The sequence below is a fragment of the Mytilus trossulus genome, chromosome 14 (genome assembly GCF_036588685.1).
Source record: "Mytilus trossulus isolate FHL-02 chromosome 14, PNRI_Mtr1.1.1.hap1, whole genome shotgun sequence".
Classification (NCBI taxonomy): domain Eukaryota; kingdom Metazoa; phylum Mollusca; class Bivalvia; order Mytilida; family Mytilidae; genus Mytilus; species Mytilus trossulus.
In genome coordinates, this window is record NC_086386.1 from 26,416,339 (window position 1) to 26,441,108 (window position 24,770).

Genomic DNA, 24,770 nt, shown 5'->3' on the forward strand with positions numbered 1-24,770 from the left:
TGCAACATTTACAAAAAATAAAATCAAGAAATTAATAAAAGTGACATAAATGGGAAACCTGGATGCTTTAGCATTAATAATATCAAATTGCTGAAAGAAACACCTCTGAAATGTGTTATTATTAGTTTCTGGGTGTAAATAAATTGCACCTAATCAGGCAACACCCTTTTGAATGTATCTAAATACATAAAATAAATAGGTACTGTTGAACTTCAAGCTCTAAACTTCAGTAAAACAACATTTGTAACTGATTATTTTAATGTAAAAAAGAGGGGAAAAAATGAATTTCAATTCAAACAATGTTTGTAGTCAAAACTTGAAATAATATTTTGATCATCAGATTAGACAAATCTTTATTGACATTGTTCTAAATGCATACCTGCCAACTTTCACGATTTAGGAGTGTACTACACGATTTTGACCCTTTGTCACGATTGCACGATCGTGTTCCTGAAAAACCCTCTAAAACACGATTTGGTGAAAATCTACACGAAAAATATTGTTGTTCCCGATTTTGAACTGTGTCTAATGGAGGACAATTGTGTTCAGCCAATCAAATTGTATGTTTCTCATGATCAAATTTATCAGCCAATCAAAATCGTTTTCTCTCAAGATTATTTTAACATGCTAGATATTGAACTTGTGTTGTATTGTTTGTTGGTCAAAATCGTGAACATGGCAAATGATTTTTCAACTGCAAGGAGGTTCTTACACAGAATAAAAATAAAAGCATGACTGATTGACAAACTTCAATGATGCAGTACTACCATGATGACAATACACCTTATCGCTATTTGTCCGCCATTACTGGATATCACACAGGTTCCCGTAAAATTATGACGTCATAAAACAAAATAGCTGACGCCACAATGCAAAAGTGATTGTTGTATGCGTCAAAAGTTCAAGCGGCAGGGTCAGCTGGGAATAGCGATAAGGTGTATTAATAGTAGTTTATTCACTAATTTATTGACATTACACTTGCTGTAACATAATATTTTATTTATGTATTCAATTAAAATACCAAATCATTAAAGTATAAGGAACTATTCATTATTTTTCACATGGACCCCCCCCCCCCCCCCAAATATCAACATGAGGATTATCCCTTAAATGAGGGACTACCCTTAGTCAAGGGGTCGTTTCACTCTTGTAAAAAATAAAATAGAAAAATGTAGATTTATTAACTTAAAAATGGGAAATTCTGACATTATATTAGGAACAGCTTTTCTAAATAAAGGATCCGATTATTTTGAATAATAAAGAAGATATAAGGCCAAGAACATATCAAAATTCTTGGACATGTGTTGACCATATAATACCAGATAGATCATAAGAGTTCTTTGGGAAAAGTTTCTTAAAAAAATATGAATGTGTGCTCATTTGTACTTAAAAAGTGGTTTTTAATGTACTTACATTGAGGGGGTATCCCTAGGTGTTGTTCCCAACCTGATAAAGGTCCTTCTTTGTGTATAATTTTAAATTGGAAAAGGCAACAACTTACTTTTTAGTGTCCTTACACATGAAAATAATAATTCCTGGTCTTACAGCTGCATGTTCATATTTTCTGCTGATCTAATAACTAGAATCATGCAAATAAACTTAAGAAAAAGGCACGTAAGCTCATCTTACAAATACAAGTGTATGACACTTTTTCTAGACCACAAAACTGCACGTGCAAAATAGTTGTCACAAAGAATTGTAACCTTTGAAATTGTTGTCGCAAGCTAAAACCCCCATGGGCATTTTCAAAAGTTGGCAGGTATGTAAATGATGTAAATGCTCCTTAGGAGGCCAAAAAACACTTTCTTATTATTGTTATTTACCTTCTTTTTTCTCTTCTTCATCCCCATCATTATCAGGACTTTGTCTATCTAGTGACTCTGACTTACTACCAGATATATTTAGATAGTGGTATGTGATAAGAAACTTAAAATCAGCAAAGCATATGTCATCCGTCTTCTCTAACCATTCTCCTGTAGTAAACTCATCCTACAAAACATTTATAATCATGATAGCCAAGTTTGATTATTTAAAAAACAAACATTTTTTGATGTTTTTTTTATCAATAAAAAGTTAAATGGAGAATGTGTCCAGGGAATACAGATGATCCCCTGTTTGCACATATCGTATAAATTATTAGGGACATAACAGAAAAAACAGTAAAAGTGAGGCTACCCAAATTTGTACTTGATCTGAGTTTTGTGGTAATAAGCATTGTGTATAAGTTTCATAACATTTGATGAAGTGAATTTGAATTTAGATAATGGAAACCTGGATGTACCCAAACGTACAGTGGGACAAGGGTAAAACTTAATGCACACTCCTCTACGACAAAAGTATAAAAAGAAGAAAATAACACTAAATAAATTGTATGTGTCTAAATTGCTTTTCTGGATTTACTGTCATCAGGAACGTGCAAAGTAGAATATAAAGAAAGCATAATGAATAAGAACCTCAACAGTTGAAAAATAAAATGTTCATGATGTAAGCTCATGTAGCATTATAACCTTATGTATCTGAACTTTTCATGTATTTAATTTATTTAAAAATTTAGAAATTGGGTTTGCTGGTGGATATTTGGAATGCTTTTTTATTTCGTTCATACAAACTCAAACTTTCTTTTGAATTCTGAGTTTTAGAACGTTTAAAATATTAAGTGTTCATAAATAATAGCTGCAGGTAAACTTATTTAATCAGGCCATATTTAGTTTGAATGAAAAAGATAAATATTTACAAGAAATTGTGTAATATTTCATTACATCTAGCAGTCAGAATAGAAGGATTAGTAAAGCTTTAATTTCATGACTGACTGGCTGATTTTATTTTCTCATAGTTAAAGAGAGCATATTTATACATAACTTTAAGGTACAATTAATACATGGATGAAACAATACAATGCAATAAAACTTTAAACATAGACTTTTACATTTATAATTTAAATAAATTATATAATATTTTCTAGTATTACAAAATGTACTAAATATTTGAGATAAATAGTTGATCAAAGTTATAAATATTAGGGTCTGATAGATTTAACAAATTGACAATTTACTGTAATGATATAAGGATGATTTGACAATTATCTTAATTGTTTCCAATTAGACATATGATTTGAGCTTAACATCCTGTATGACCCTTCATTAGAAAAACCTAACTCTGATAATTATAGATCATTATAAATATGGTGTATGGATTGATAAAACATAAACAAAGAACTTACCTTTGCAGCAGGTGGCTTAGGTTTATTATTCACTAATTTCCATTCATGTAAAACTTCTTCAAGTCTGGCTATAAATCTGACAAAGACAAAAAATCATTCAGTATTTACAGACAGTTCACCACCATGCCAGTATATATGGTAGTTCAAACTCAAAGTCTTGTTTCATGGCTACATCAGGGGGCAGATCCAGCCATTTTGAAAGGGGGGAAGGGGTCCCAACCCATGACAAAAAAGGGGGGGGGGTGTTCCAACTATATGTCCCAATTCACATGTATTGATTGTCCAAAAAAAAGGGGGGTCCCAACCCCCAGAACCCTCCCCCTGGATCCGCTACTGCATCATTGTACATTCAATGATATAAAATAAATATTTCAGGCTACTGTGGATTCAGTTATTTTCGTGGGTATCAATTTTTGTGGATTGAGGAAAACTTGTGTTTTTGTGGGTATTTGATTTCGTGGTTTTTCCAATCCCTGCATACATTTGAACATTTGAATTTGTGGTTCACATGTAACCAAGAAAATTGGTATCAAAAGAATAATAATGAATCCACAGTATTTCTCAAAAAAAACATTTTTTTTAATTTTTTTTACTTCGCCAAATGCTTTAATTCATTTAATTTTATGCAATGGTTAATGATGACACTCAAATAAAAATATGCAAAATAAATTTAAAAAAAAATCTTTTAAACATATGAATTTGTAAATACATTAAGTTACGTAAATGTTCTTTTGCTTATTGACAACATTATTACAAAAAATATTGATTTATCAAATTGATATATGTATATAAATTAGATTCTACATATTAATGCATGATAAGATCTAGGTTCTGTATATCACTAGAATCTTACTGAAACAATAAATGGGTTAAAGCCTTAGTTGGTCTACAAATTACCCATTACAGTACAGAATGGCATGAATATTGCAGCAAATATCATCGCTTTCAATATCATGATATATGGTAACTGTTTTAAATCTTAATATTTTCCACTTACATGTAAATTCCCCAAGATTTTATAAGGATTTATTTTTAAAGAATTTCAATATTTACAAATTTAGAATAAAAATCACATACAAGAAATTGAATCTTGTAATTTAGAATATGAATATGATAGGTATTGTTCATAAAGAAAAACATTTGTGTTAAATTAGATGATTGTTTTTCAGATTTGCTGTATATCCTTGATTCAGAAAACAATGCATGTACGATAAAAAAAATGTATTTTTACATGGAATCAGCCCCCCTCCCCCTAAAAAAATAAAAATTGTTGTTTTTCCTGCCTTCTATACTTCTTTAATTTTCAGAATACCCAAACACATTTTATGAATGTGTTGTAAACTAATAACTTATAATACAAGTTTATGCTGACAATTTGGTAATTCTAGTGTATATTGACTAAAAACAAACCCTAACTGCAAGAAAGTTACTCTTGTGGTACCTTGATAATGCAGCTATTTGTAATAGAATATTTAATGATTTGAGAATTATATACCATAAATTCTAAATCAGTTTATATTGTAAGTAAATCAACCAAATATAACTCTAAACTCCAAAGTTATTAGGATAACACTGTTTTCCCAATCCAATATTTCCTATCATATTCTATCAACATAACTGAAATACTTTTAAATACAAATCTTACTTTATTCACTACTTTTATAGACTATAACATTAAAAATCCATATTTTACCTTTCCCAATCTGAAGCTGTTGTAAAATCGGTTATTTCAAAAACATCTGCATCCTACAAATAAAGAATATTTTAAATATTTTACCTTCTACATTCTTCCCCTGTCATCATTGCGGGAGATAATAATAAATATGATACATGTGGTTGTCAGTTATTGAACCAATAATGAGGGTACATACAGCTGGAAGACAAATTATATATCATTTTATTTTTTCACCTTTAGTTTTTTGACACCATAAACATGATAAATGACAAGCCACTTTAATTATCATTTGTTTCTGATAATAAATAATAAATGAAAAGAAGATTGTACTTTATAAGTTATTGAATTATTCAAATACACATAATATATTAGATGTTGTATATAGTCTTATATGTTTTAGGCACTGGCATATGATCTATGATAAAAAGGGTTTTCATGTAACTCAAGATCATAAATCTATATTTTTTAAAGTTCCCATTATGGTAGCCAAAACAAAAAGGATACATCCCAAAATGAACCACCTGTTCATATAGCTAAACCACAGCAGTCAAAATAAAAATGTGTTTTCAAATAGACTGCAACAATAATGTATAATTTTTTTTATTTTTTTAAAAATAGACATACATAGATATGGGAAGATATGGTGCGAGTGCCAATGAAACAACTCTCCATCCAAATAACAATTTAAAAAAGTAAACCATTACAGGACATGTATATTCAGATGCAGATTTAGGATTTCCAAAAAAATGGGAGCCTGTGATAGATAATGTTATATGTACAAAAAAATGTAGCACCATAAGAAGGGCCCTGGCACTGACCACTTGAACCCATTCCCCTAAATTTGCCTTTGGTTTGTGTAGTATAAAAAAAAAACTCAATGGAATGGTACAGTCAATACTAAATAATTACAAGTATTCTTACACCTGGGTTTGAAATAATGATATCTGATGTGGAGAAGGTATCTTTAATATTACTAATAATGTTGTTTTTTTTAGATTTTTTTATGATGATTTGTGGCTTTGGTACATATGTATTAAATTAACATATATATGGTATTTTCTATAGTCTTTAACCTTATCCACCAGCTGATCAGAATATTACTGTTATACATGTATACAGACCCTCAAAGCTGAAATACTTAGTTATGTAACAGATGGTCCTGAAGGGATACCAATAAATAATTCATTCAGAATAACTTACTAAAAGAAGTTTTAGTACTTTTGGGGAAATTAGGCTTTGGGGATGCTGACAGGTTAACATATTGATGTGTTATAATTCTATTGGTTATTCATTTATTGACAATATCTACTCATTTAATATTACATAAAAGAAAAATGAACAATGCTAAATCTTTCATGGACCTCCACAATTTATAAATGTTAAACATTGGATTGGATGGGTGAGCACATTATTATTGTTTAATGACAAAACTTTATTTTAACCACTTTTACTCAACCTGTCAAAAATACTTAAGTCTGTCTGACATTTAATGAAAGACGTATCAAAATTGTGTAAATGCAGGCGCAGATCCAGAGGAGGGTTCCAGGGGTTGGAACCCCCCTTTTTTTTGGACGATCAATGCATTTGAATGGGGACATGTAATTGGACCCCCCCTTTGTCCTGGGTTAGGAACCCCCTTTTAAAAATGGCTGGATCCGCCCCTACAATGGATGCTAAGCAACCAACAATCAATCAAAGCTGTGATAAGGACTCATTGGAAATTGTATTGCATCGTGGGAACGTTGCTGGTTTGGACATTCTGATTGGTCCAGACATTCTGAACATGGACAATAACACTGTGCAATGTAATTTACAAAGACAAATTGCAATTACTTGAAACAACTTTTATGAGCTCCAAAAAGGCTGTTAGATTTTTGTTTGATTTGTTTTCATATGTCATTTCAGAGTAGTTTATTGCTTGCTACATGTATATAGTAATCTGGTTTTGCTCATGGTTGACGGCTGAAGAAGACACTTCACTTTGAAACTGCACATGTTGAAATCAAAATGTGTATAAAACTATTAGAAAAGTGATAATTTAAGAACCTTTTATTCAAAACTGATATATGACATTTTTTTTGTAATTCAAAATTTATTGACATGTCAATTTTTTTGTAATTCATAATTACTATTGAGTTTAGAAGTATAAAAATAACGCTGGCATCTATTTTTTTGAAACATAAATAAAACCAATATGGCTAGAATATTTGGAGAGAGAAAAAAAAATTGTAATTTTTTTTTATCAGGTTTACACAAAATCTTGAAAATCATAAAATGAAAGTACAAAGTGAAACTAAATTTGGAGTTCCTACCAGCCATTAAATATGATTACAAGAGACATTTCTTTAATGAATTTAACATCATTGAGAAAAGTTCTTGTTAGAATACATGTTTTTAAATGATTGGACCAGGGAATACAATAATTTTAAAAAGTTTAAAAGGCTGTCAATTTATTTCTTTATGATGTGTTAAATATTATAATGTTGTTGAATTATTGCCTACAGATCATAAACAAAGATCAGTGACCACAGAAACATTGACATAAACTCCAGGCATTATTTTTACATCTGGACAATGAGATACATGTACATTGATCATTAAAAAATTTAGATTTATGATTTTTTTCATATATTAAATACACATACACTGTCATGTAAAACAAAAAATATTTTTTTGTTTTACATGACAGTGTACGTTTGAAAACTATAAATTGACACTTATTGTTCTTTTGAATAAACTTATATATAAAAGTATTTATTTCAAACTTATGTTTAGTTTTATTCCATATAATTGTTGGTAATTTCTAATTAAAAATTATTTCTATAACAACTGCAATACATTATATCAATGTAAACAATATAGAATCTGTCAAAACAGCAATATGATTTAGCCAGATATCAAAACCCCATTCCAACACACTAATAAATGAGTAAACATTGCAGAGAACAGTAGAAACAAGAGGACAATAACAAATATGAGAACGTTATTAAAAGCCATCTGTCGGGAATAGTGTAACTGTAACACTACCATACAGGCCTGGACTAATCAATAGATTGTGATAGACAAATTAACAAGAGAATTATTGATTGAAGGTGTTAACCAGGATATCATCCATTAAATCTAAGATCCTCTACAGGAAAATAGGACTTCTATAAACATATGACATGGCACTGACATCAAAACTTATTATCATGTCATTATATTTTGTTCTGACTGTGAAAAGCAAAACAATGGGTTATCTGATTATACGGTGAAGGTTCTACAACAATTGATTATCAAAAATACAAATCATATGCATTGTAATCATAGACAGGAATAAAAGGTGATGTGGAGAATAAATCAATGAGACAGCAACCAAACAACAACAAATATTCAAGACAACATACACTCTTCAACAATAAAGGGGTGCCTAAACAATATGTCAAGCTCTAAACTGTTTTACAAAAAAAAGTGTATAAAAGTTGTGAATAGATTTATCAGCATGATCAGGAATAAATATAGACCTCCAATTTACACCCATACCTCCCAAAAAGAAAACTTTGAGAAATTGATTTTCTGTGTCTTACAAATTTTATAAGCACCCCTTTAAGGCTATTACGTAGCGGCCAGTTATAAATGGTGGTGGAGGAAGCCTGAGTGCCTGGAAAAAAACACAGACCTTGGATTGGAAAACTGACAATCCTATAAAAATGGAGTCAAGTGAAACAATAGTGTAACATTATGATTCTTGAAAAATAATTTACAGCTAAAATTATAAAACTGATTTCAGATAAATGGTTTAATGTAAGACAATACCAAGCATTAGCATTTTGCCATGTATAAATGGAGGCAGATGAAAACTCAATACTAGACACTAAATAAACTGTAATCCTCTTCAGTCTTAAGTTCCACAAAGCTGTTAACCTTAGTACCAATCAAATTGTGTTATATGATCATCATAGTTAAACATAATGCATTAGTACAAAAAAGGAGGTCATAAAAAATCCTTGGTACAAGAAAACTCAGGAATGGCAAAAACAAACAAATCAAAAATATCTTGATAAATTTCTGATCATGCTGATACACTAATTTTTTTCTAAGATTTCAAATTTTTTCTATATGTATTGAAATGGATAATCTTCCCTTTCATAGAACCAAATGTTTAGAAAATTTGATTAAAATTTTCTACCAAAGGTCCTTTGAATAATTTCAAAAAGGTTATATTACTACATTTGCTTCCCTGTTTTGGGCACAGGTCAAAATAATTTTATAAATAATTTATGAGTAAAGTTGTGAAGTCAATATTTTTAAAGTGGGTAACTATATTTCATGTATTTTAAATCATCAATTCTCAATATAAAAATTCAAAAACTAAGATATATACATGTACAAATTTATGTATTCATGTTCATGTAGTGTAATAGATTTTAGACATTTCAGAGATTACTGACAAAATTTATATGAAAATAAGACAAAAATTGAGTTTAAACATAATTTAATAAATATATCAACCTATCTATTTAGTATTTATCCAGAGAAACATAAAAGTAGTGACAACTCACTGGAGATGTACATAACAACATATGGTAAAGAGACATTTGTAGAAAATCATTTGAAAATTAATTATATCTTGAACAAACCCATTTCATCTTATAGAATATAGATCCAATGATTTATCTTTAAAAGTCAACACTTTGACTTAAAATGTATGGAAACTGTCTTACAAATATTGGTTCTTGTCTTGTCAAGGTTGACCAGGCTTTTTATATGGTGACAATACATTATGAAATTATTGGATTATTTATCTTATTAAACAATTGTTTTCGTGTTTGACTTATTTTACATTTAATCATGTCAGATCTTTTTCTACAAGTAGCTTGATAGAAATGTATAAGCAGTTAGGCTTCTACTCATTGCAACATTTAAACTTGTCTTATTGTGACCTATATTAAGAGTTGTTAAAATCTATGTCATTATGAAAATAAAAAGATGTGGTATGACTGCCAAGACAAGAGACCTATTGGCATAGAAATTAGGAACTTTAAGTCTCAATACTGGTGTCAATAGTCAGCTATAAAAGGTCACAAAATGTTAAACAATTCAAACGAGAAAACTTAGGTCCTTCTATTGTTCATCAAACCTAGACTTGATCACATGCAATCAACTTTAATTATTATAGCCTTATAATAGGGTTAACAAAACGGATTAATAAGGTGCATTAATACATTTGTAATAAGACCTTTAATCCTGTTGATGGAAATGGTTGAATATTTTTAATCCGCATTTTTTATGATTCAGATTATTCCTTAACCTCCCAGCACCAGAAGTCAAATAAGGCCTCCAGATGGAATGATTTTATAACAAAACAAATAAACAATTACAATTTGCTTTTGAAGCAATCAGGACATGTCACAATTGATTATGGTATTAGGTAAGAAGTTAGAACCAATTATTCAATGACGCTGACCTGTTTAAGCTTGTTCACCCCAGGTTAATGGGTGTAACTAATTAATTTAAAAAAAAACCAACATCACATTGGTCATGTTGGTGTTTCGAAATCTCATTGCAAGATAGTCCAGTCCGAGATTACTCTGATGTCCAACGGCTGTTTTGCCAGACAAGCTGGGCCGCTTGTCTGGCAAAACATGTACAGCAGTTGGAGTCAGAGTAATCTAGGACTAATTGCAAGATAACGTAAACTTATGCATATTGAAACAACTGACTGAGACATGAATACTTGATGTATAGAGGTAAACTTTTTGCTTACTGACTCTGACAACATATTGTTACTGTGTACATGGTGTACATGAGTGGCTGTTGTCATGATCAGTGCTAAAAAAATCAAAAAATATTTGATGCAAAAAAAATTAACAGATGAAGTGTCTGCAACCAATAGCCTATAGTATAGAAATTATACAATGCCTTGCAGAATATCAATATTTCTGAATTAAATCAAAATACTGAAAGTAAATACATTTGAAATATGGGACAATCTTTTTTAGTTTTAGTTTGAATTACATCTTTTAAAAGTGAAATAAGAATTTAAATGGACTGATCAAATTGACAGATCATAACTGAGATCGTGGACTAAACAGATGTCTTTGAAATCAGAGATTAAAACAACAACTCCTTTAATATTATTGCAAAGCAACTTCGTTTAAATAATGCATATTTGAACCATAAACACATCTAAATAAAACAAATACAAACTTCATCTGATGCCATTCTTTCTTCTTGTTGACGTTTCTTTATCAAAGGGAAATAACTGTAGGTAAATTTCCGGTCTTCTTGCAATCGGGACCGTCTCAAGATACACAAAACTTTAAGGAATTTTAATTACTTATGATTTTTGAGTTTTAATCATCTGATTCATTTGCTGTAAAGGCTGGTGTTATTATAATTATTATCCTACTATTAAACAATATCTAGTACCACCTTAATTTTTTTTATGACCTTACTTTTATATCTGACAGAAAATGTGTGGAGAAAGGGGGTCTCTCATGTGTGTTACTGTTACAAGTGTTAATTTTTCTGTAATCCGTTAATTGTATTTGTCACTTATTTGGAATATTATTTTGTATTTTTCAAGCCTATTCAATTAATTAATGGTTTGTTATATAATCTGTTTAATTATTTCGATATGGCAGATGTTGAATTTAGTATGACACTGAGCAGTTGCAACTCTGTACAATTGTAGTCTATGCTAAACTATTAAAGGGGCACTAGCTGTCAAATGCATGATCGCCGATTTGACGGAAATTCGAATTAATTATCGAGATGACCTCAGTAATCTGCTGATGGTCACTTCACCTGATATTAACATAAACATAAATATAAATAGATCGAAGATCTTGTGCAATTAGACTCTTCTAAGTTTGTTTGATTAATGTTTTAAGTTAAAACAATATATCTATTCAATTAGATCATGGCGAAGATCTTGTGCAATTAGACTCTTCTAAGTTTGTTTGATTAATGTTTTAAGTTAAAACAATATATCTATTCAATTTGGATTTTTTTTATAGTATCAGAAATGGAGAACTAACTGGAATCAGAGATCTGTATACAACTATCTCTATATTGCGTTAACGTAAACAAAATTATTAGAAAGCTCGAAACCAACAACAAAAAATGAATGCCAATGATGTATAAGAAATACTTGAGAATATATACGATATCATAAAAATAGACATAAAATGAATAGTAAAATACAATCTTCCTGAGGAAGTTGGAACTTTAGTTTCCGACAAATTCAAGATTGAAGACATCCGATAATCAGTCAATGAAATACAACCATGAGGAAAGAACAATCATTGACAACAACTCAAGCTTCGATCAGGATTGGCATCTCTAAATTAAAATTAATTATTATATTCATCTGTAGATATGTCATATTCGTTCATTTTAAAACTTCTATCAGTTACCGTCAATAAATGTGTTATGGTTTTAAACATACATTTTATTCCTGTTTACGTTTGAAATAGTCTCTTATTTCTAAAAAAAAAATTATAATCTCGCGCTCGCGACAAAAATTTAGAGGTAATACATATGGAAATCAGCACCAATAATAACCAGTGTAAATTCTATAAAAATGAAATATTTCTCTTCTTTCAAATATGTTTTGTTTACGTTTTTATCCCTTTTTTCATCACGTTACTGAACCATTAGGTCAATCGATATAAAACAAGCATGCATTAAATTTGAAAAGGTTTTTTTTTTCAATATTTATCCAAATGCGTACGAGTGCAATGTGTCTATTTTAATTTGAATATGTTCAATGCTATACCTGCTTTGTTTGTCCTCTAGTGCACATGTACTTTAATGTTTACACAGTTCATTGTCCCTAACAGTATCATATGATAGTGCAAACTTACAAATACTCAAGATACATCAAAATCCTTGCTTATTTCTTTTTTATTAAACAAAGAATAACCATTGCTTATCGGGAAAGTGGTCATCTTTCTTAAACAATAACATGTGTTGTTTCACTTGTTTGTCTTTTCCAATACTAGGAAAAGATTTGAGGTGTTATCAAAATTAGATTGGTAATGATAAAAAATGCATGTATAATACACTGATAGATATCAAATATCATTATCAGTCAATATCCGTTATGACTGATGTAACAGTCATGTGGACGTATATATATATATATATAGGATAGTTTACTAAACTTTGTAAGTATATACTATTTCTGAAAGTAAGGCAAATACACGATATTTAAAAAAAAGTAGGGCTAATAAACGAACCAGAAGTACGTTTTAATTGGACGCAGTTATTGACGTTTATTTTCATTTCCATTTCTGTTTGGTTATTCGTAACCTCTTTAAAATGTGAGCTGCGTCGGACATAAATCGTTCATAGGCAAATGAAATTATAATTATTATGAATACCTATTTCGGGAGTTAATCTTTTTTGAATTAAAGTCTGTAACTATTTGAAAATTGAGTAGTTATAAGAACACTACGAAACAGACCAACAACCATCTTTTAATTCGTATTTGAATGTATAAGAGACAACAGAACACAGCACAAGGCCACCAAAAGGTCACAAACAGCGACTCTTCAACACAGCGATGAAATCTCACATCCATTCTCGGGCTTCAGCTGTCCCACTAACAACAACATTTGTATTAGCTTAATGTCGATTTCAATCAGACGCAACTCATATCATACACTCTGAATTCCAGCAAACACATTGTTTCATTTTGAATTTAGCAGAGTCATATATATCCTTAATAATCTGTCATGTCCGTGTCCCCTTTTCTGATTAAATATAGAAATGCGGGATAAAATGACCGAATGAAAAAAGTTAAAAAAAATAATTAGACCGTGTCCATTTTATATACTGACCGTGAAACCAGTTAATAAATTGGTATTGCTAAAAAAATATATATATTAAAATAATAATAAAAAAAAACACGCCTGAAATGTAAATTATACATGTCATATTAGCAAATGTTTAATTAAACTGAAAGCAAGCTTATTTCATTTGTTATTGATTGCGGTTTCTGTACATGTGAACTCATTTCCTCTAAAAACGTCATATGTAAGTATTCAAAGAAAAATACACATGATATATTGGTGCAAAAAAGTATATAAATAAAAATATAGGATGCAATGATAAAACAAACAATGTGAACACTAGTAAATTGGTCAATAAATATAAGATTATTGGTTCAAAAGATAACTTAAAACCCTTTAGCAGGTTCGAATGACTTTTTGGAATCAAATGACGGGCGATGCATGCATAGCAGGAGATACTTAGTTATCTGTGGTAAAGCTAATTAATAAAGGCAAAAAAATGTTTACAAAATCTTTGTGTTAGAAGATTTTCTTAACCAAATATTCCTTCGATTGCAATTAAACCAAACCAGAACCGCTACTTTAAAGAGATGAATCTGAGAAATTAAGACACAACAGAACGATCATATGTTCCCATCAAGGGAATACTCAGAATCCAAGTCTTTTTCTATGGACGGAAACTATCTTGAGAAATTTTCAATTGCCAGGCAAGGTCTTAAATGTACATACTATACATATGGAAGGTATTTCAGGTAATGTATTTTTTTTCAAAAATCATATGTATGATACAACACAACACAAACTAAAATATTATTGTTAACCATTAGAAAATCTAGCATCTTGTGATATGGGAGATTCAGGAGAGAAAAGGAGTTTGATACATACAGTGCAAGAAACAACTATAGACGATAAGACACTATCAGTTACTTCATCGGCAGAAATAGAGACAAGTGATCGTTACGAATATGTACCTCAGAGTCAAAAGACCCTCACGTTTGAAGATGACACTGCCAAAAGTCTTAAAGTGAGGTGAGTACACACATATAGATATGCAATGATAAGGTAATTTATTCTTTTCAGAACCACGATACTTTACACACTGTTTTGAGATTTCACAAATATTGATGTAAAAAAACAAAACATTCTGTAACATTTATCCCCCTGGTGGGGTATCTGTTGCCCAATCTTTTGTTTTCTGTGTAGTGTGTTTTGCCGTTTTGTTGTTTATCTTTTGGATTTGGTCATTGTATTGTCTGTTTCTTCTCTTGGCTTGGTAATGGTATATCTGTTTTTCTTTTTCATGGTCATGTTATTGTCCGTTTTCTTTTGGCTTTGTAATGTCAATGTCTGTTTTTCTTTTTTCTTCGTCATGGTATAGCCCTTTTTCCTTTTAATTTGTCATGGTATAGTCTGTTTTTCTTTTGACTTTATCATGATATTGTCTGTTTTTCTTTGGCCTGGTCATGTTAATGCTGTTTATCTTTTTGGCATGGTCATGGCTGTGTCTGTTTTTCTTTCAGCTTTGTCATGGTAATGTCTGTTTTTCTTTTTCTTTTGAATTTGTCATGGTATATTCTGTATTTTTTCTTTCATTTTTCATAGTATTGTATGTCTTTTCATTTGGCTTTGTCATAGTAAAGTCTGTTTTTTTCTTTTCGCTTTGTCTTTGTATTGTATTTAAAAGTAAAATCACAAAAATACTGCTTTTGCTTGGTCATATTTTGTTTTGTTTTTGTTTTGGCTCGGTCAAAATATTGTCTGTTTTTCTTTTGACTTGGTCATGAAAAATAGATATAGGAAGATGTGGTGTGAGTGCCAATGAGACAACTCTCCATCCAAATAACAATTTAAAAAGTAAACCATTATAGTTTTTTTTCTTTTGACCTAGTCATGGCACTGTCTATTTTTCTTTAGGCTTGGTCATGGTATTGCCTGTTTTTCTTTCGGTTTGCACATTTTATCTTCTGTTATATTTTTGCATGGTCATGGCCTTGTCCCTTTACTTCGAGTTGTGGCAACGTGATTTTGGTGTTTCAAATTACGATATAAATAGTTTTTTCCATTTGTTTTTTTCATAACTAGATTTTTCAGGAAACACATCTTTATGTAATGTCAGGAACTAAAGCCTTACATTTTGTATTTGCTATACTCACATATTGTATATGTAGATTACATAATTTAACAATGATAAGCATTATTTTAACAAAATTTATCAAATGATCTAGTCACATATTTTTTTTTAGATATGCACAAAAGATTTATAATAAATGTTTCTTCTGGTACATTTGATAACTATTTACACCACTGGGTCGATGCCACTGATGGTTGACGTTTTGTTCCCGAGGGTATTACCAGCCAAGTAGTCAGCACTTAAGTTTTGACATGAATATCAATTATATGATAATTTTTATAAATTTCCTGTTGAATAACTATAATTTTTTGAAAAACTAAGGATTTTCTTATCCAAGGAATAGATGTAAGGAATAGATTACCTTAGCCGTATGGCACAACTTTTTGATCGAATTTTGGGTCCTCAATGCCCTTCAACTTTGTACTTATTTGGCATTATAACTATTTTGATCTGAGCGTCACTGATGAGTCTTATGTAGACGAAACGCGCGTCTGGCGTATTAAATTATAAGCCTGATACCTTTGATAACTATTTCTTGACAAAAAAATACAAGAAAATATAAAAGAAACTGAGACAATTATTGAAATAAGTTTGATTCGTTGACCTGTAATTCGATTCATATTGGAGGAGGGTGTCCACATTCTTTGTAATACAGTCCATCAATTCTGGTTTCAGCAACATTACAAGTCTGATGCATCTTGTTAAAGGGAATGTAGGTACAGGGATACTAGCTATGCCCAATGCAGTCAATCATGCTGGATTATGGGTGAGATTCTTTGTTATTTTAAATAACAATAAAACTTTTGATAGGAAATAATTATAAGAGACTTCTAACGATAACGAAAGGAAAAGGAAATACAATAAAATGAGACGAATCACGTCTCACTGATTTGTTTTTAGTTGTTAGCTTTTTTTCTACTCTTAGTGACTTCGTTTTAGTTTCGTTATTCTTTTTGTTACATTTATTTCAACTTGACCTTGGTTGTAAATTGTCAGTTTTGCTTCAAAATGAAAAGCAGAAAAATATCATTGAGTATAAGGCTGCACTAAACGGCACACTACTTATGATTTGGTTATCTTCAATTTAATTGGTGAACTGATTTTAAATGAAATATTGCTTACATTCTTGTTACATTGTGTATTAACTATTTATGTTTCATCTTCAGGTTGGAACATTAGGTATACTGTTGATAGGAGGTATCGCCGTACATTGTATGCATATGTTACTTAACTGTAGTCATATACTAACCAAAAGGTAAGAGTTATTCCAAAATTTCGATACCATTTGAATTGGTTTTTTTTCTGATTTTATTTGTATTTTGTGATTCTAACTGTATCATTAAACTTTCCTCTGTGTGATCAATATTATTTCGATAAAATTATACGTATGATAACCTTTAGACGGCAGTTTTAGGAATTGTTGACCTTCGAAATGAGTAAGGCTTGCTTGAAACCAACTAAAATAAAAAAATAAAAATTACAAGTAATTTACACAACCCATTATCGAAGTCAGGCTAATAAAAAAGAAATTAACATGTGTTTGGTTAAAGACAATGTATATTGTGTTTATCATCAGATTTTTAAATATGTGTTGATTTTAGAGTAACTGAACATTCGCTGGATTATGCAAGTGTCCTTGAAACTGCATTGAAAACAGGACCAAGACGTGCAAGAAGAATGGCAAAGTTTGGACGGTATGTATTTTGATTTAGTCCATTGTCCAGTGGGTTGTCAAGTACAGATTTTAAAAGTAGAAAATCAATTTTGATACAAATTATTGTGATATTTATGCATATAGCTAATCAAAAAGAAAGATTGGAATATAGTAAGGTATAATAATTTACATAACTCAAAAGAGGACAAAAAAGAGTTAATTTTGCATTAGGGCAAAACTTGATTATTATGATTTGGATTCTTTGAAATTATATACTGGAAACCTTTTTACTGTGTAAAATCAAAGGGTAGTCGTATCTTTCTCTTCATTGTGATACATATGGAATCGATAACGGCTTTGGTTTAGAATACAACAGAAAAGAGAATAGAAACAGGTTATGTGTCAAAAAGACCAAGTCTGCAATGCTACAAGAAAATCCAGCTCATAAAAAGTAAAATCACAAAAATACGAACTTAGAGGAAAATCAATTCGGAAAGTCCATAACCACACGGCAAAATCAAATAACAAAACGGGCTTTAGCTGGCCATTTACAATGATGTATACTAGTTTAGCGAAAATAACACCACACTACACTCCGGAACATTGAAATGAAACCAAAATAAACATATACGCAAACATGCGGCGAGGTAAAACATGTTTGTAAGATCTGAACTCCCTCTTTAACTCTAATCAATGCTAAACAAACAACCGCACAATAATATATTTGATGTATTTTAATATTTTGTTGACCCAAGTATCGGCGAGTAAATACAAAAAGAAACATATTGTAAAAATTAAGATGAGAGTGAGATAAGAACCCATATAGTGTTATTAACATCTTTAAACACGTTCACTGAAATAGTTTGATTCAATGAAGAAATTCCTCGAACTTTTTGTTTTTATTTTTGTTTGTTTGTGAATAAGAAATGATTGTTTTCAAAATTTGAAATTCATAACTTATTTGATTAATGATGTTTTATTTTATATTGATAGACTATTAGTCAATGTTTTCTTAATCATCACACAAATAGGATTTTGCTGTATATATTTATTGTTTGTTGCACAGAATATAAAGCAGGTAAATATTGTAAAAAAAGTAAACTAACAAAAATACGTAACTCCGAGGAAATTCAAAACGGAAAGTCCCAAATCAAAATCTCAAACATATCAAACGAATGGATAACAACTGTCATATTTTTGACTTGGTACAAGCATTTTCTGAACCTGGTTGTATAGTCAGCTCTACCCCTCACTTGTTAAGTATCATCTTCAAATAATAGCACATACGTAGTTGATTTTGGTGTATAGAGATTCTCGTAGTTGGTTTAAGTCCAACAACTGGCATCTTAAATGATTAAAAATTTTCATATCACGGCCTTTTGAAAAAGTGAATAGATTCGAAGTATACACTTTGCCTATACAAAAATTCTTATAAGAGTTGAAGGAGACTGGGACATCGCATTATGTGACAGCAATCTAAACCTAATAAAGAAAACATCTTAACGTTTTCATATGTTTTAAATGAGGGACGAAAGATACCAGAGGAACCGTCAAAGTAGTACACAGCTGACATTAAAAGCGAATTCCTTACACACAATTTGATTATAGTACGAACAAAAAGGAATACATATATATTACGAGAGATGGAAACAATTAGACATAAAATATTAATTAAATTAGGTATAAATGTTATAATACATTTTGTATGTACATGTCCTCAGCCAAGCACGGGTAGTCCAATGGTAGTTGTTGGTTGACGAAGGCCGAAAATGTTTTTCGTTTATTAGTATTAGCTTTAAGAATGCCGTTAGTTTTGTCTTTTGATTATTTTACATTTATTTAACCAGGGGGAAAGGTGGAAGGCGGAGAGTTTGATATAGCGAAAATAAAAAGATGTTACTTATTGTTGAAGTCAATTATGTGACCTTTCAGAACTGCTAATATCTTTTTCATTTTGTCCATGATAAATAGTTGTTTAATTGCCATTCGAGGCACATCTTTATGTTTTTATAATGATAAAATGAACTAAGATTTATTAACTATTTTTTCAGTTTGTAGATTCGTTCTATCCAGACAGTTTATCAACTATACATTATTTACTCATTGTTACAGCTGTGCTAATACCATATACATTTATAAAAGAATTAAAACTACTAGCTCCTTTTTCTATGGTAGCTAACATTTTTAACTTTGTGGGACTTGTGATAATTTTCCAGTATTTATTCCGAGGATTACCGGACTACAGATCAAGACCAGCTTCAATGCCTTTTGATGATTTACCGTTATATTTTGGAACTGTAATCTTTTCTTATGAAGGTATAGGTCTTGTGAGTAAATACGTATAATTTTACACAAAATATAGAAAACACTTTTTTTTTTTTTTTTTTTTTTAAATAATGCAGTTTTTACCCTCGGGTTTCTTCATAGAAATCCTCCAAGAAAAATGAAGGCAGAGGACACAAAGAGACAAATAAAAAACGCAAGCCAAATAAGTAAAAGAAAAACATACAACACTATTCCGAACAGGAAAAATAGAAAAACAGACAAAAAACGGTTCATAAACAATATGCAGAAAATAAAAACTGAACAACATGAGCCGTTTCTCAAGTTCAATTTGTTTTTAGAAACAACAATATTTATCATTTAAATGAACTTCTACCTGTCAGGTAGTTGGACGCTATATTTACAAGAAACATCTGGTGCATACATTTGGTCAAATTTCAATATGGCATCTATAAAAATACTAAATGATGAAAAGGATTAACTAAATAAAAAGACAGCTTCCGAAAAGGAACAATCAATTGCTTATCGTGGCACATAATACAATAGATACGTATGTACATTTCATAATTCGGTCAATTTCTGTTTTTAACCCCCCCCCCCCCCACCCCCCCCCCATGTATTCATAATGAATTTAAAAAACAAAATCACATACACACAAAAGAACCCATAAAAAACTACACCTAACAAGCATGGTCTTGTGGATAGTTGTAGAATTGGCAATCATATACCATCTTATTTTTTTTTACGAATTTCACAGAATAAAGCAACCATAATCACTAAAAGATTATCATGAACGCATTAATATATATTATAAATTTCAGGTTATGCCAATTGAAAATAAAATGAAATACCCAAGTGATTTTAGAGGACTTAGTGGTGTCATGAACCTAGGTATGGCGATTGTGACAAGTCTTTACACAGCAATGGGTTTCTATGGATACCTGAAATTTGGGGGAGATGCTTTGGGCAGTATAACACTGAATCTACCAAATGACAATTGGTTTGTTTCAATTTCTCTTGTTTGTTGAAGTATGTTAATAAGTTTTAATCCTGCAATTGTAACATTCATTTAAAACTATATGTCACTTGAATCAGTAGAATTCCATGTGCATACGATTGTTGACTGTTAGAAGGACTATTAAAATATGTAGAATAAAAAAAAAAACAATCACGAAAAAGATAAACTTGTCTTTAATAACAATAAAACAGAGTTAAACTATGATTGACAAACATTTATTCTTATCCGCGGTGAAACGGTTTTAAATAAAAAAATAAAATAATCTTTGAATGAACTTAATGAATCCACAAACTGAACGAGATTCGCATAAGGCTAAGAGTTGGAAAAAAGAGGCGAAAGAAATCAAAGAAACATTTAAACAAACAAGAGGAAAACAAACTGATATCGCCTTCGCTAAAACATTTTTTTTGACAAAACACTACATAGAAAACTATAAACTGAGAAACACGAACCCCGCCAAGTACCAATATAACCATTATTCGGACCTTCTTACCTGTTAAAAATATATCATTTATTACAGTTATGTTTTTTTTCTGTTTCAAGACTCAAATGGCATATAATACATATATTGAAAAGACGATGGGGTTTGATTGTCAATGTTACAATTCTCTAACAAAGACAAAATGAAGTAGAAGTTAACAACTATAAGTCACTGTCTGTATAGCCTTTCACTCGTCTACAATAAAACATTATGCATTTAATTACTGAAAAGGCAAAACAGGAAAGAGTAGAATCAGAGGAAAATATTCAGCAATAAGATTTACGTATATAATTGTAGGTTATATCTTTCTGTGAACTTAATATTTGCTGCATCTCTGTTTATATCATATGGACTAATGATATATGTGCCAGTGAAAATAACATTTCCGTGGATTGCTAAAAAATTAGGTTCGAGCAGAAAAGTTCATATATATGCAGAATATCCATACAGAATTATTATAGTATTGTTTTCATGTAAGTAAACTGTGAATCTATAGTATTTTGGTTTAATGTTTTAGTTTCTTTTATTGTTAAAAGAAATATTTTTGATATGAAATTCAGCAATTTATAGAACATACAAAAAAGAAGTCAAATCACAAAATACTAAACTCCAAGGAAAATTCAAAAAGGAAATTCTTTAATCAAATGGCAAAGAGGGTAACAAAACCGACCTGTCATTTCTACTCCTTCAAGTATACCAATCATAGATACAAGGATAAAAGCTTTATTCGCAAAATAGGAAAGAAACCAAAACTTGAGCAAATAAAGTTTCCTGGATATTCATAACAATTATTTACAGAAAATACAAATAAGTAAATATGCCCGTGGAGACTAAGCTGTCCCTGATTTACCAATTACACCCGTCGTGTTGCTCGTGACATATAGATGTTCGAATGAATGTCTCATTCGGTAATGCAACAATCGGAAAACAAGGCGGGATGATGGATACCACAAGATGAACATATTCGTGGTGATCTGATATTCGAATACAAAATAAAATGATAATAATCCAACAGTACATTGCCAGGAATTTGGATTATGTATGTTTTCTGAATTACCTTATAGAATTATAGAAATTAAACAAGCGTTGATATAACACGATTCACTGTTTTGAATTTGAGTTAAACAAAGATTTTGTTGTAAAAATATTTTTATATACTGTGAATTCACACCGTAAAAGGACTAAAATTATCGTGATAATGGTTCGTGCTTTATTGATTACGTTTTCCAGGCCATCTATGCCTGAGAGTTGAAAACTCGTAGAGTCTCGACTGATTCAATATTTTCGTTATTAATAATATTCCATGTAAGTACATAAGCGCGGACTTCTCTAGGATCGTCATTACTTGTAAAAACTCACATAGGAGACAATGCTTTCTTTAGTACAAAAGACGTGCGTGTCGTGTTCTCAAGACTCGATATACATTGTACATCAGTCACTGTTTATTTTCTATTTGCTTATGAACGATGTATGCATCTTTAGTCAGCAATTTGATAGTGATGAGTGATTTAAAGTGTTTGACGCTTCAGCGTTGACATGAATATCAATAATGTGGTCATTTTTATAAATTTCAAGTTTACAAAACATTGAATTTTTCGAAAAACTAAGGATTTTCTTATCCCAGGCATAGATTACCTTAGCAGTATTTGGCACAACTTTTTGGAATTTTGGATCCTCAATGCTCTTCAACTTTGTACTTGTTTGGCTTTATAAATGTTTTGATATGAGCGTCACTGATGAGTCTTGTGTGGACGAAACGCGCGTCTGGCGTACTAAATTATAATCCTGGTACCTTTGATAACTATTTACACCACTGGGTCGATGCCACTGCTGGTGGACGTTTCGTCACCGAGGGTATCACCAGCCCAGTAGTCAACACTTCGGCGTTGACATGAATATCAATAATATGGTCATTTTTATAAATTTCCAGTTTACAAAACATTGATTTTTTCGAAAAACTAAGGATTTTCTTATCCCAGGCATAGATTACCTTAGCAGTATTTGGCACAACTTTTTGGAAATTTGGATCCTCAATGCTCTTCAACTTTGTACTTGTTTGGCTTTATAAATATTTTGATATGAGCGTCACTGATGAGTCTTGTGTGAACGAAACGCGCGTCTGGCGTACTAAATTATAATCCTGTTACCTTTGATAACTATTTGATCTTTTTAAATCTGTCAGAACCTACCTCTTAGTCTTACTAGTTTTCGATACTGAATATTAAATATTTTGAATGAACTTAAAAGAGTATGTCTTACTTTTCTTCAGTACGTCAGACAATAAAGACATACGTTTTAGGCGACGCAACAACACATACATTCTTGTTTTCTCACATGCATGTAGTGAGATAAAAAAAAAATGCGAAGTAGAATTAATGTTTAAAATTTACTGGGTTATGCAATTTGAAAGCAGTTATAAATATTTTCTATATCTACGAAGAAAAATATGCATCATCGATTTTACTGCAGTGGACATATTTTCCAGTTCCGAATATTCATACAATAGATATCAGAAGATGTGAAATGAGTGCCAATTTGACAACTCTCCATCCAAGTCCATTTGTAAATGTAAAGCATTATAGGTCAATCTATGGTCTTCAACTCGGAGCATTGGCTCATACAGAACAGCAAGCTATAAAGGGCCCCAGAAATGACTAGTGTATAAAACCGTGCAAACGGGAATACCAGAGGAATAGTCAAACTCATAAATCGAAAATAAACTGACAACATCATGGCTAAAAACTAAAAAAAGACAAACAGACAAATAATAGTACGGGGATTGTAGGAAGAAACATATCCACATAAGTTTTTAGTCTACTACTTTTTTTTTTTTTATCTTATCCTTATAACTTGAAGAAACATTTAGGATGCATTAGAAATCTCTTTATTAAGAATACATTTTTCTGTTTGCAGTAGGAGTAGCAGCGGTGGTACCTCATTTAGATCTACTAATATCTTTAATAGGGGCCTTTGCAAGTTGTGCACTGGCGCTGATGCTACCACCTATAATAGAAATATTGACTCTATCAATGGAGCATGGACAACTCCCATGGTGGAAATTAATAAAAGACATTTTAATAGTCTTATTTGGTTTTGTAGGATTCGTGACTGGAACATATTCTGCTGTTAGGGAGATTATTAAAACTTTTTGAAGTCATAATTGTTATTAAAATGTCATTGTATATAATAAATCATCACATGCGCCTCAATGAGTTTTTTCTGAACGTTAAGTTATTTCATCATGGCTCAGAGTGTTCATAACCTTTCCGATAATAAGTTCATAAATACCATATCAATTTAGTCAAAAACTCTTGTGTGTCCATTAGACATTAAAATAGTGAAATATTACAGTTATATTTAGCATTAACTGTCAAATATATTCTTGATGAATCTGAAAAACCAATATTGGGAGTAAATTAATTGTTTCTGACATTGATAAAGAACAACTCATTTCTTGTCATTCGTGATGTGGCTCAACTACAGATCATGAGTTCAACCCCTTACAGACCCAAACGTCTGATTAGTGGA

At 30.7% G+C, this 24,770-nt stretch overlaps 2 protein-coding genes across 6 annotated transcripts in view; one reads left to right on the forward strand and one right to left on the reverse strand.

Annotated features, from left to right (window-relative positions):
• LOC134696906 (rab3 GTPase-activating protein catalytic subunit-like) overlaps positions 1–11,150 on the reverse strand; it is a 38,494-nt gene extending 27,344 nt beyond the window's left edge. Inside the window, exons 1-4 of one of the 3 annotated variants that reach the window (XM_063558871.1) lie at positions 11,085–11,150; positions 4,914–4,966; positions 3,221–3,296; positions 1,824–1,989 (exon numbers count right to left, since the gene is read on the reverse strand). In XM_063558871.1, coding sequence (XP_063414941.1) covers positions 1,824–1,989; positions 3,221–3,296; positions 4,914–4,966; positions 11,085–11,099 — 310 coding nt within the window. In that variant the 5' untranslated portion in view covers positions 11,100–11,150. Of the gene's footprint in view, positions 1–1,823; positions 1,990–3,220; positions 3,297–4,913; positions 4,967–4,997; positions 5,096–9,514; positions 9,608–11,084 lie in introns of those variants that run through there. The other 2 variants (XM_063558872.1, XM_063558873.1) reach the window with 2 other exon arrangements.
• Positions 11,151–12,986: 1,836 nt separating this feature from the next.
• Positions 12,987–24,445, forward strand: LOC134695815 (neutral amino acid uniporter 4-like). 3 transcript variants are annotated; one of them, XM_063557233.1, is made up of 10 exons: positions 12,987–13,048; positions 14,503–14,704; positions 16,482–16,572; positions 16,973–17,061; positions 17,408–17,500; positions 18,454–18,538; positions 19,512–19,787; positions 20,565–20,743; positions 21,540–21,715; positions 24,156–24,445. In XM_063557233.1, the coding sequence occupies exons 2-10, from the start codon at positions 14,523–14,525 to the stop codon at positions 24,392–24,394; spliced, it is 1,410 nt and encodes a 469-aa protein (XP_063413303.1). In that variant the 5' UTR covers positions 12,987–13,048; positions 14,503–14,522; the 3' UTR covers positions 24,395–24,445. The 3 variants fall into 3 exon arrangements, with proteins under 3 accessions (XP_063413303.1, XP_063413304.1, XP_063413305.1); XM_063557234.1 differs by having other exon boundaries at positions 19,677–19,787; XM_063557235.1 differs by lacking the exon at positions 24,156–24,445 and having other exon boundaries at positions 20,565–20,634; positions 21,540–21,696.
• Positions 24,446–24,770: the final 325 nt, after the last annotated feature.